The 12,500-nt window shown below is 36.1% G+C and overlaps 1 protein-coding gene across 1 annotated transcript in view; it reads right to left on the bottom strand.

The window, feature by feature from the left end:
* The window catches only part of LOC143029912 (PDF receptor-like), a 918,216-nt gene that overhangs the window by 260,912 nt on the left and 644,804 nt on the right, over window positions 1-12,500 (bottom strand). Inside the window, exon 5 of the mRNA XM_076193114.1 lies at window positions 5,112-5,215. Within this exon, the coding sequence (XP_076049229.1) occupies window positions 5,112-5,215 (104 nt within the window). The remainder of the gene's footprint in view (window positions 1-5,111; window positions 5,216-12,500) is intronic.

Genomic DNA, 12,500 nt, shown 5'->3' with positions numbered 1-12,500 from the left:
TAGATGAATAAATAAACGAATGAATGAGTATATAAATTATTGCATGAATGAATAAACAGATAAATAAACAGAAAGATAAATGAATGAGTAAACATAACCACATTCATGAAATAGAAATGAATAAAAAAAGAAAACAAAATAAAAGAAGAGGAATGGAAATACAGTGAATAAAATAAAACATAAAATCACGCAAACAAAGAAATAGAAAAAAGATGCCACGGTCAGTGGAGTTTTGTGTGCAATTTAGTCACAAATAAAAGGCAACAGCAAAACAATCTTATTTATTTATCTATTTATTTATTTGTTTGTTTGTTTGGTTGGTTGGTTGATTATTTATTTATTTATTCATTTATTCATCTATTTATTTATTTATTTATTTATTTATTTATTTATTTATTTATTTATTTATTTATCTTTATTTATTTATCTATTTATTTATTTATTCATTTATCTATTTATTTATTTATTTATTTATTTATTTATAAAATATATTTATTTATTTACTTATTTATTCATTTATTTATTTATTTATTTATTTGTTTTATTTGTTTTATTTATTCTATTCTATTTTTTTTTTTTTTTTTTCAGTTCCATCACGAAAAGTTACAAGGGAGGGCAGATAGCGACGCAAGGGCAAGAGAAAGAAGCTCGTTTCACACGTATGGACTTATAGTCGCGTGCCGTCCACAACATGACGTCATGCTTTCAAAAAGCCATGCGTGTCTATGGACACTTTCACTCGTTACAGCCACGATCACGGGGCTCCAGCTTGTCTCTCTATCCACCACGATATGACATCCAATGGGTGGAGCTGTGTCGAGCAGCCTTCCGTCCCTGTCCCTTTTAATCTCTCCCTACGACACGCAAGGAGTACGTCGTGGGTAGAATCATTATTCTTCCCAGGGCATTCACCTATATGTATATGAATACACACACATACACACATATACATACATACATATGTATATATATATATATATATATATATATATATGTATATATATATATATATATATATATATATATGTATATATATATATATATATATGTATATATATATTGTATTTCCTGTTTTATTGTTTCATTATGACTATTATTAGTTCCATTTTTAAATGAATGTGTATGTATGTATATTGTACGAAATTTTATGTGACTATAACCTTTCCCATTATTCTTATTTCTGTATGAATATTATGTTCTATGTCTCTTTTTTGTACTCTGAGGATGTCGTAATAGACGAAAACCTTTAGTATTCCGACTTTATTTTCCCTGTGGTTTCTGCAATATATTTGGAATACACTGTTTCCGTATGGTCACCGAATCTCATTAAAGACATTGACAGACTGGAAAAAGTACAACGGCGAGCCACAAAACTGATTCCAAATATCAAAAATAAATCATACGAAAATCGACTAAAACATATGAATTTGTTTTCCCTAAAAAACCGTAGACTCAGAGGTGACTTGATACAGGTCTTTAAGATTCTAAAGGGAATTGACAACATCAAAAGTGACAAAATTTTCACATTGAATGAGAATCAGACAAGAAACAATGGTCTCAAACTGTCCGGAAATAGATTCAATTTGGAAGTAGGTAGAAACAACTTCCCCAACCGTGTAGTAAATGAGTGGAATAAACTTCCTGCACAGGTAGTGCAATGTAGTTCAGTTCGAAGCTTTAAATCATTTAGATAAACACCTAAGTAAGATGCTGTAATGATTATATTTAATTTTTTATTATTTGTTTTTGTTTTGTTATCATTTGTCTGTTTTGATTTTCATTTATTATTAGTTATATGTCAATTCATTATTATTTACTATTTACCTTTTTTTTATTATCTAACTATACCTATGGATTTATTTATTTATTTATCTTATTAGTTATTTACATTATTATAGTTTTTATTTATTAATTTATTATTATGTTTTTTTTTCGCATCCGACCTAGATACGGACCAAAAGGTCTCCTGTCGGCATGCTCCGCTTTTGTAATCCTTTATATATATATATATATATACAAGCCCACCGGCTGCGCCGGCCCAGCTACGCCGGGGGCCTTGGCCTGCGGCGCTGCGCCTTAGGCGCGGGCGCTGCGCGCCCTGGGCTACGCCCCTTTTTTGGAAAATAAAGAGTTCTTCTTCGAGTTCTTCTTCGAGTTCTTCGAGTTCTTCTTCGAGTTCTTCGAGTTCTTTTTCGAGTTCTTCTTCGAGTTCTTCGAGTTCTTCTTCGAGTTCTTCTTCGAGTTCTTCGAGTTCTTCTTCGAGTTCTTCGAGTTCTTCTTCGAGTTCTCCTTCTTCTTCGAGTTCTTCTTCTTCGAGTTCTTCTTCGAGTTCTTCTCTTTCGAGTTCTTCGAGTTCTTCTTTTTCGAGTTCTTCGAGTTCTTCTTTTTCGAGTTCTTCTTTTTCGAGTTCTTCGAGTTCTTCGAGTTCTTCTTCTTCGAGTTTTTCGATTTCTTCTTCGAGTTCTACTTCTTCTTCTTCGAGTTCTTCGAGTTCTTCTTCTTCCTCTTCTTCGAGTTCTTCGAGTTCTTCTTCTTCGAGTTCTTCTTCTTCTTCTTCTTCTTCTTCTTCTTCTTCTTCGAGTTCTTCCTCTTCTTCTTCTTCGATTTCTTCGAGTTCTTCTTCTTCTTCGAGTTCTTCTTCTTCACCGTAGTTGGCGGTGTAACCGATTTACCACCAAACGCGAAGGTGTGACCGAATTACCACCGGACGGCGTAAGCAACCATTATTTTTTTTTATATTAGATATATATATACATATATATATATATATATATATATATATATATATATATATAATACATGTAATGTAAATAACACATGACACACTTATCCACAGATGCATAAACGCACACATAATGGTTTGTTGGTTACTTACTTTGCTGTTATGGACTGCAGTTTACCAGTGCTATTTCCTTTCATACATACTAAGATATACAACTTATGATTATTATATATCATACCTATAAAATTATGTCATATAACATAAACATTATTCAATTAACAATTTAAACGTTTTGTTTCATTTTTCGTCCTGGTATTAATAACAGTAAATAAGAAATTTATTTCGTTGACTTTGATCTTTTGATTTACTTATATGAATTGTCATATTACCCTTCGGATTTATTTTCTATATATATATTTTTAGACCCCATTTTCTTTCTTCATTTATTACGTTTTCATATATTTTGTGTTGCTACTGTACGCATCTCCTCAATTATATCCTAATTAATTAGCACATTTGATGAGAAGCATGTCTTTTTTTAATCAAATTTAATTTTATTTCTTCATGATGTCCTACATTTTGTTTCATTACATTTGAAATAAATTGGGGTAAATTTGATTTAGACCTAATTAAGAAAAAATGTGTATATATGCTGATCACTTTTAGATTTTACTATATCATATTACTTCTGTGACTCCACCTCCTTGGTTTTCGCTGGGACGGAAGCGTTGGCTTTTGAAGATGAACTATTTTTCGATTGGAGGCCATATCACTTTTTGTGGAGGAAAAATTAACGTTGTTTAGGCCGAGAGGTAAACTTTGAGTCAATTACCGCCTGTATCATAATATGGAGTACGGGCGATAGTTGATTGCGATGTTGTGGATTGTTTATAAATGCAGCTTTTTTTCCCTCCACATCCAAGAAGCAGGGATGGACTGGGCGTCCGAAAGCATCTCATCGAGATGCAATGACCACAGAGTTGAGATCATTAGGGACTTTGCATCCGGGAGATGGGAAGACCTTCATGCCTTCTGGTTACCAAAGGCTTCCGGGGGAAGGGATGGGTGGGTGGTGGTGACCGAATGGCATTTCAATTCCCCAAAGCAAATGAAAACATACAGCCGTAAGCCGTTGGAAGAAACATCTTTGCCAACCGCGTATTTCCCGAAGAAAGCGATAGAGAAAAATATCGTTCGAAAATTGCTGAGTACTATGTTTACTTGCTAGTTTGAAAATTTTGTACCAGAGTTTTTAAGAAAAATTACGAATTGCTATTACCTGAGGGAGGTAAACATAAAGGACGACCTTCAAAGATACTATGATAACAGGATGGAAGAACTTGGAACGCACAAACCCCGGCCAAAGTAGCGGCCTTGTCACTTCGACCCAGCCCCTGACTATGTTTATGTCATCATTATTTTAGTCACTTCAGTGATACCCCAACGGACCAGAATTACTCAGTATTCCTTTATGAGTAGAGACTATCCTCCACTCAAGAAGGTATTCTAGTCCTGTTGATCTTGTACTCTCCCTGCATTCTTCTATTGTCCTCCTTACATCATTCCTTTCCCACCTCCGTGACTCCAACTCCTTTTCGGTGCGATATTGTCCCCCAAAGATGAAAACGCTTAGACCAACCAGAACCTTTACCCATCCTCTCTATTGCTAGCGATTAGGTTTTTCCATGATTTGGGTCACATGAAATATCATTGACATCACAATTGTGCCATGTGTAATGTTCACGATGTCACACTTGAATCACGTGTAACAACCACAACGTCAAGTGACCGCGTTGGACCTCGCTGAGTTCATTTAGCCGACATTCTCTTGAGAAGGTCCAGGTGCAATATCTAACGTTTCTCTTCGGATCATTTGAGGAACATTATGATTTATTTCTATACTTGGGTCATGCTCATACTTCAACCCCTCCCCCTCAAAAAACAACAACAACAACAACAACAACAACAACAACAACAACAACAACAAAAACGGCTTTATCCGTGAGTTTGAGAGAGACATGACCAAAAACATATCCTCCTTGTCGGAGATAAATACACATGAACACATTCCCTTTCCCCCAAAAGAAACAAAACAAAATCAGATAATTGATAAGTAAATAAATAAATATATTAATGAATGAATAGAAAAATAAATAAGTGAATAAATAAATAAATAAATAAATAAATATATGAATAAATGAATGAATAGATAAATAAATGATAAAGTAAATGAATAAATAAACAAATAGATAAATATTTAAATAAATATATAAATAAATGCATAAATACACTTATATAAATTATTAAATAAATGATAAATTAATTAGTTAATTAATTGATTAATGAATAAATTAATGAATGTATGAATTGGTCAATAAAATTTCATTACCTAAAGTAGGTGAAGATGAAGAGTGAGAGCAGGACCGTGGCTAACGAGATGCTAAGGCCCACCATCTCCATGATCCGACTCACTTCAGCGACATGAAGTTTCATCTGAAAAAAATAAAACAAAGCATTATGATAACAGAATCAAGCACTTCAGTCCTGAGACCTAATCTTGAATTAATGGAATCCCGCTGTTTGTTCAAAACAATAATCCATTCCTTTAGGGATTTATCCCAGCTGAATAAAGTCACTTGTAATAGAGCAGAAAAAATATTAGGAAAAGAGGAAGATAAAAGAATTCTTTTGGGCATTTTTTTTTTCTTTCCAGGGAAACTCATTGTATCACGTTAATCAGAAGAAATGCTACAAATAATGTAACTAGTCTTGGGAATACCTATGACATGTTCAATAAATGTTCCTCAATCGTTAGATTAATTATGAATTTTTGCTGGATGCATAGATTAACAGAAGAGAAAAAAACAGAATAGAAAAGAAAAGACATGAACAGAAAAATACACAAAAAAGGAAAAAGAAAACAAGGAAAAAATAGAAGATAAAAATAAAAGGAAAGAAAAAGAGAGGATAAGAGAGGAAAGGGAACGAAAATAAAATAAAAAAGACGCAATATAGAAATCTATCTAAAAAAGAGAGAAAAAAAAGAAGAAAAAAGAAAAAGAAAACAGTAATCCAACAAGAGTGAAGTAGTCCGAGTCAGCTGTTCAGAAACGTTTTAGAGAAACGTTTTCCCTCGACCCAGTCCCAATGAACTGCGCACGGCGAACTAATCGCCAGACTCTTATCTTTAAGAGACGTAGAAAACGGAAAAGCTTCCTTTCCGGACTCCCCCAGGAGGGAACCACAGACCACTAAAGAACTCCACATAAATGCATAGCCATTGAACCCATTCGCATGCTAATGAGAGCGAATTCCATTAGTTAGACATCGTATACCCCTCTAAGCTTACAACCAGATCCCTGTGGTCGTTTCTAGCAAGTTTCCGAACGTTTCTGTTTGTCCTCTATTTGAAGTCAGATGTAGTACATAGTATATACCCTCTGTGCTACGCACTTAGTGTAAATGATATGATTTTATAATCTACATGAATTTTTTTTTTGTTCCTTTCTTTTCAGCTAAAGTAATACGGTTATTCTATCAATTCAGTATATCAAAAGGTTTCTTTCTCCTTATAAAGCAGGCACCCACTGCCTGGGTCAGAACATGAGAATATAACATTGGAGGAGACTGCAAGAGACCATAAGGCTTACACTAGGTAGTTCTATACCCCTTGCACTCTGTCATCCCTATCCATTAAGTTATATCTTCTATTAAAACAACCAATTGTTCCAGTACTCACTACATGGTAATTAAGTCTACGGCACTCGTTAACCACTATTGGTAAACCAGTTCACGTCCGTTTCCTTCTTAAAATTATATTTGTTCAATCTGAATCTATTAGCACGAGTCCTAACCTGATATCTTCATATTATGACATTTCCTGCAATGCAGCAAGACATAGAGAAGTCATGTAGAATGTTTTAAATATTACACAGACGAATAGAATCTAGTGGCTCAGCTCTTACGGTAAAGTTAGTGTATATTTGGATTTTCTTCCAGGTGAAAAAGAAAGAGAGAAAAAAATATATAACTCTCACTATTTAAGAAAAATTATAAAAACCTTCCTTTGTCTTTATCTATGTGTTCATTTATTTTCATTTGTTTATTCACTTATCTATTTTTACATTTATCTTGGTTTCAAATATAAAGATGTTTGTTTGTACACAATACATACATATTGATACGTAATATCAATCTATATCATTTTTAACCTGAGGGTAGCTTGTTTTCTGATTAAATGTTTAGATCAAATGTAGACATATCTAACAACTGCATTATGTTTAGATAACATTTTCATCGAATTATATGAAAACAAATTTATGATAGGAAGAGATTGTCTATGAACGTAGCCTCCACCTTTGCCAAAGGTATCCAGAGTGCAATGGTAAGTGGGGAATTAGCTCAGGTATATAATTTCAATTTTCACATCAAAGCAAAAACAAATTTCACTACTAAAAACTAATCAGACATGAATATTTATTTCAACTCTGTCACTCCCTCGGTTGGATTACCATTGGTGAGTAAGAGGAAGACATTAGAAGCAGTTGTTCGCCATTTCTCTTTTTTCCCTCTCTCTCTCTCTCTTATATATACACACAAATACAAATACACACATACACACATTCAAACACACACGCACACACACACACACACACACACACACACACACACACACACACACACACACACACACACACACACACACACACACACACACACACACACACACACACACACACACACACACTCGTGGCGCAGTGGTTAGAGTTCTTGCCTGCCACTATAGTGGTTCGAGCTCGAATCCTGCCCAGGCCTGAAATAATTTCAGTATCACTGCGCTACGGGTTGTTACTCCAATTCTCGTGGGTGGGGAGCTGGGTGTATGTGTAAGGTCATAGTATTACCCGTAGATCGGTCATACGAGTTCTTAGCTTTCATCCGGCAGGTTAGTAACTGTCGATCATGATCCAACACGTGATCCAAGACCATGGTGAATCACACATACACACACAACCAGACATACACACACACACAACCAAGCGCGCTCACACACACACACACACACACACACACACACACACACACACACACACACACACACACACACACAAAAAACACACACACACACACACACACACACACACACACACACACACACACACACACACACACACACACACACACACACACACACACACACACACATACACACACACACACAATTATCAAACTCTATCTGGTGTTAGTAATCAGTACAGAAGAGAATGACCAAAATGGTACATGGGCTCAGAAATCTACCTTAAGAGGAAAGGCTTTGGCACCTTGCACTTTGGAAAGACGCAGAGTGTGGGGGGATCTAACAAAATTGTTCAAGTAGATCAAAGGCTTTAACAAGGGCGGCGCAGTAATGGGTTTGAATAAAAAAAAATAAGAAGGAAATAAGTAAGAACTGGTTATAAGGTGGTCAACAAGTGGAATAGACTTAGTTATCATGAAATGAGCGCTGAATCATCGGTTTTTTATGAAACGGTTAGAGAAATTTATAAATGGAGATAATAGATGATAAAGGAAATGGAACTGCCTAGTATAGATCTCATGGTCTCTTGTAGTCTCCTTTATTCCCATGTTCTTATGCTCTTATTTTCTCCATCCCCTCATTCATAAAATGGAGAAGACGGGGAGAAATCCTTTCGGGCTGCGTCAAAACATAACTTATACATAACCACTTGCTACCCCCATCCTTCACCGTTCCATACATCACATTATCATCTATACACAGTCATTATCAACACACACTTATTTCCTGCCTTCTCTCTTCTTTGCTCAACAGACATTCCCCTCTCGCTCAATGCCTTTTTGATCTCATCCATCAATCTTAGCCTCGGTCATTTCCTCAAGCTCATTCCATGCGCCTTTGCCTTCCACACCTCTTTTACTAATCTTTATTCACCAATTTTTTTTCCTGTGTTTAAACAATGCCTCTTTCGTCAGCCCTATCTGCCATTTCCATCGACATTTAAGTTCTCTTTCTCACCTTCTCGTTTCTCACTCTATCTAACCTAGTAAACCCTACCATACTTCTTAGACATTTCATCCCAAACACATTTAAATATTTTATCTCTACTTCTCTTAAACTCTAGGTCTCTGCCCCATACAGTGTCGTCGGCACAATCATCCCTTCTTATAGTCTCTTCTTTGCATCAATTCCCAAATGCTTATTTCTCATGACACTTTTTAATCCTCCAAGACATTTACTTGCCTCTCTCAGTTTAAAATTTACATCTACCTCGTCTCCTCTCTTTCCCACCACATGCAACTCCAAATACCTAAAACTATCTACTTCCGCCAAATTCTCTCTTTTAAAACTTACTTCCAACTCGCTCCCATCCTCTTCTTTTGTACATCTTATCAGCTTACTTTTACCCATAATTACCTTCAACTTTCTCCTATAGCATTCCTTCCCAAACTCTGACACTAACACCCTTGAACCTTCCTTTGACCCTTCTACAAGAACAATGTCGTCATCAAACAACAACTGGTTCACCTCCCACTTTTGTCCATTTTCTTTAATCATCTCCAGTCTCCTGACCATTACCCTCGCCTTTACCTTACGCACCACCCCATGCATGTATAAATTAAACTGGCATGGCGACATATCTCTGTCGCAGTAACACCTTTATCTTAGACCACTCGCTCTTTCCATTTCTAATTCTAATATAGGCTCTACTACTCTCGTAAAAACTCTTGACTGCCCTTAACATCTTTCCCTGAGTCCCATATATCTACAAAAATTCCCACAATGCCTTTTCTGTCTACACTGTCATAAGCCTTTTTCAGATCCATAAAGCCCCCAAAAAACATCCTTACCCTTTCCTAAAGCTTTCTTGCATATCTACCTTACCACAAAAATCTAATCCATGCAACCCCTACCTTTCCTAAACCAACATTGTTCCTGACCAATTATTCCCTCTGTTCCTCTCCTAACCTCTAAATTCAAACCTTCATATTTGTCCACTTTTCCCTTGGAAACCATAACTATACAGTCACTCCTCAAGTCCTCCGGAACTCTACCCTCTCTTAGACACACGTTAAAGAGCCTCACTAACCAGTCCATTATTACAGCACCTCCCTTCTTCAGAAATGCTTCATGGCATCCATCTAACTTAGGTGCCTTCCCGGCTCTCACCAATTTCGATGCTACTTCCACCTCATCATTCCTTATTTCCTCCATTTTTCTCACAGCACCATTGTTTTCTTAGCGCCCCCCTCTGCTATTACAAATTTCTCACTATCCTCTTCCACATCTAAAATATTCTACCCACCTCCCTTTACCGCCTCCTCCTCTGTTATCATCTGTCTATCTGCGCCTTTTATTTTTCCTCTACTTGACCCACCTCCCCTTCCTCTTTTAACTTCCTTCCAAAACATCTTTTTATTACCTTAAAAAAGATTCTATCATAATCCTCATTCTCTCTTTTTTGTACTTCTCATATGTTTCTCTGATCCTATTTTGCAACCAGGCCCTGAATGCTTGTTTCTATTGTATTACCTTCTTCACCTCATCATGCCACCACTCACTACTCTTCCTTCTATTCCCTCCCATCCTGCTTTGTTATACTTAGCTTCTTTGCACACCATGTCACTTCCTCCTTGAAACACCCCCATTCCTAATTCACACCTACCTCTTCTCTTTTCATCACTAATGCTCATACTTCTCACAGCCTCTTCTTCTATTCCTGTTAATTTTCCTTATTTAAACAGTTTGCTCTAAGCACCTCTCTTCTTTCAATCCTTTTCCTCTCTTTCCACCTATCCTCCACTCTCAACTTACCTTCCATCAAAAAATAATCTGGTATTCCTCCACTCTCTCCCTTATGAACATAAGTAGGCATCCAGAACTCTTCCTACTTTTCTCATGGATACTACCGCATAGTCCATTAATGTCATACCACCCTTCCACCCATCACCCTCTCTAATGTGTACTAATGTTTGACCCTTTTCCGAAACACTGTATTAGCTATCATCAACTCTCTTATGTATATACGATAATACATGCATACATACATATATATGTTGAGACATTCTGACAGGTTGATGTAAGCGGAATAGGAAACACAGGAGTCTTAGTCTTGAGTTTATTCCTGACTAGTTTCGCAGGTATGCTTTTTCAAAGGAATATGTGTACAAACGGGCTGTGGGCATTATATACATGGGGTGGACCTCACCACCTCTCCGAGTTGCCATAGTTGGTGGCGAATGTGAACATCACATTGTGGCTCACGTAACAATGAAGACATTTTTACAATTAAATATGATAACACTAATACCAAAGAAATTATTAATAGAAAATGTAACAATAGTAGTGATAACGATGAAGATAAATATTTAATTAATAATATTAACAATAATAACAAAAATGATAGTAGCAATATAGGAAATAATAACAATAAAATAAAAGTAATAATAATAAAAACTACTATAATAAAAATAAAAATGATAATACTAATAACCAAGAAATAAAAATAATTATTAATAGTAATTATGACAATAATAGTGAAAACAATGATAATAAAAGCAAAAAATTAATTAAATATTTAAATAGTAACAATAATAATAACAATAATAATAATAGAGATAATGAAAGCAATAATAATAAAGATGGTACTAATAAAAATGTAATGATAAAATTGTAAAATAATGATAGAAATAATAAATAATAGTTATAATAACAATGATAATAATAATAATAGTGTTGAAAATAAATAGTAACAAATAGCATTAAAAGAATAAATCATGATAAAAAGTTGGGGCAAGGTAGCATGGAGGAACTTCAGAGTGAAAGGAAGAAAGCTGGAGAGGGTAGGCCGAAGTGGGAAAAAAGGTATCTACTTAGGGTCGGGGGGTCTGGGAAGCCATTCTTGGAGGGCAAGTGTCGCTGTAGATTTTGTCCATTTCGAGTCACCAGTTCTCTTGTTTGTGTTTTTGTGGTTGGCAATGTAAAGTGATTCAATTATTTTCCGTTGTTTCTTGTGTAGTCCTTTAGCTAGAATGGTGGAACCCTCCCAGTTAGGCAAATGTCCCTCTGTGTCAATGTGGTTAACTAGAGCGTTGGTTTCTCGGTGGTGTCTAATGTCCGCTTTGTGTTCCTTGAGTCTGTTGTTAAGTCCTCTGTATGTCTCTCCGTAGTATGCACAGTCACATCCTTTGCAGGGAATTTTGTAAACGATGCTATTGTCACGGTTCGTCTTGGTTCTGTTGGTGGTCAAGTGTCCTATTTTCTTCCCTGTGTCATTTACTATGATGAGTCCTGTCTGTCTCCGAGTGGAAATGGAATCCAGGAAGTCATAAGGTCCGAGTTCGTGCTACAAATGAAGCTGACGAGCATTCTAAACAGAGACGCCTTCCTCAAGGACTGTCTTGAAGAACTGGTTCTTCCAAGATCAGCCCCACACCACCTCCATCACCCCAACAAACCCTTCAGCGACACAGCCAGAGAATACCTGAAGGAAGCTAGAGAAACACTCAAACACGAAGCCGAAGTTGTCAGAAACAAGCTCCAGAACTACCCACTTCCCCCAGAACTCATTGAAGAACTCAAGAAGAAAAAGCAACAACAGAAGGTGGAACTTGAGAAGAAACTACTACGACTGTGCAACACAAGCAAATGGAAAGAAGTGGGTAGACAGAATCTCATCAACAACCTTTCCGACTACAACCCCACACACACCCAAATGGAAGCCCTCTCCCTTGGTCTAAAATTCAGCACCAACATAAACCC

The sequence above is a fragment of the Oratosquilla oratoria genome, chromosome 11, assembly GCF_046742065.1.
Source record: "Oratosquilla oratoria isolate Oo_2021 chromosome 11, ASM4674206v1, whole genome shotgun sequence".
NCBI classification, from domain to species: Eukaryota; Metazoa; Arthropoda; class Malacostraca; order Stomatopoda; family Squillidae; genus Oratosquilla; species Oratosquilla oratoria.
Note: the sequence above shows the minus strand (reverse complement) of the source record. Positions and strands in the feature narration are given on the sequence as shown.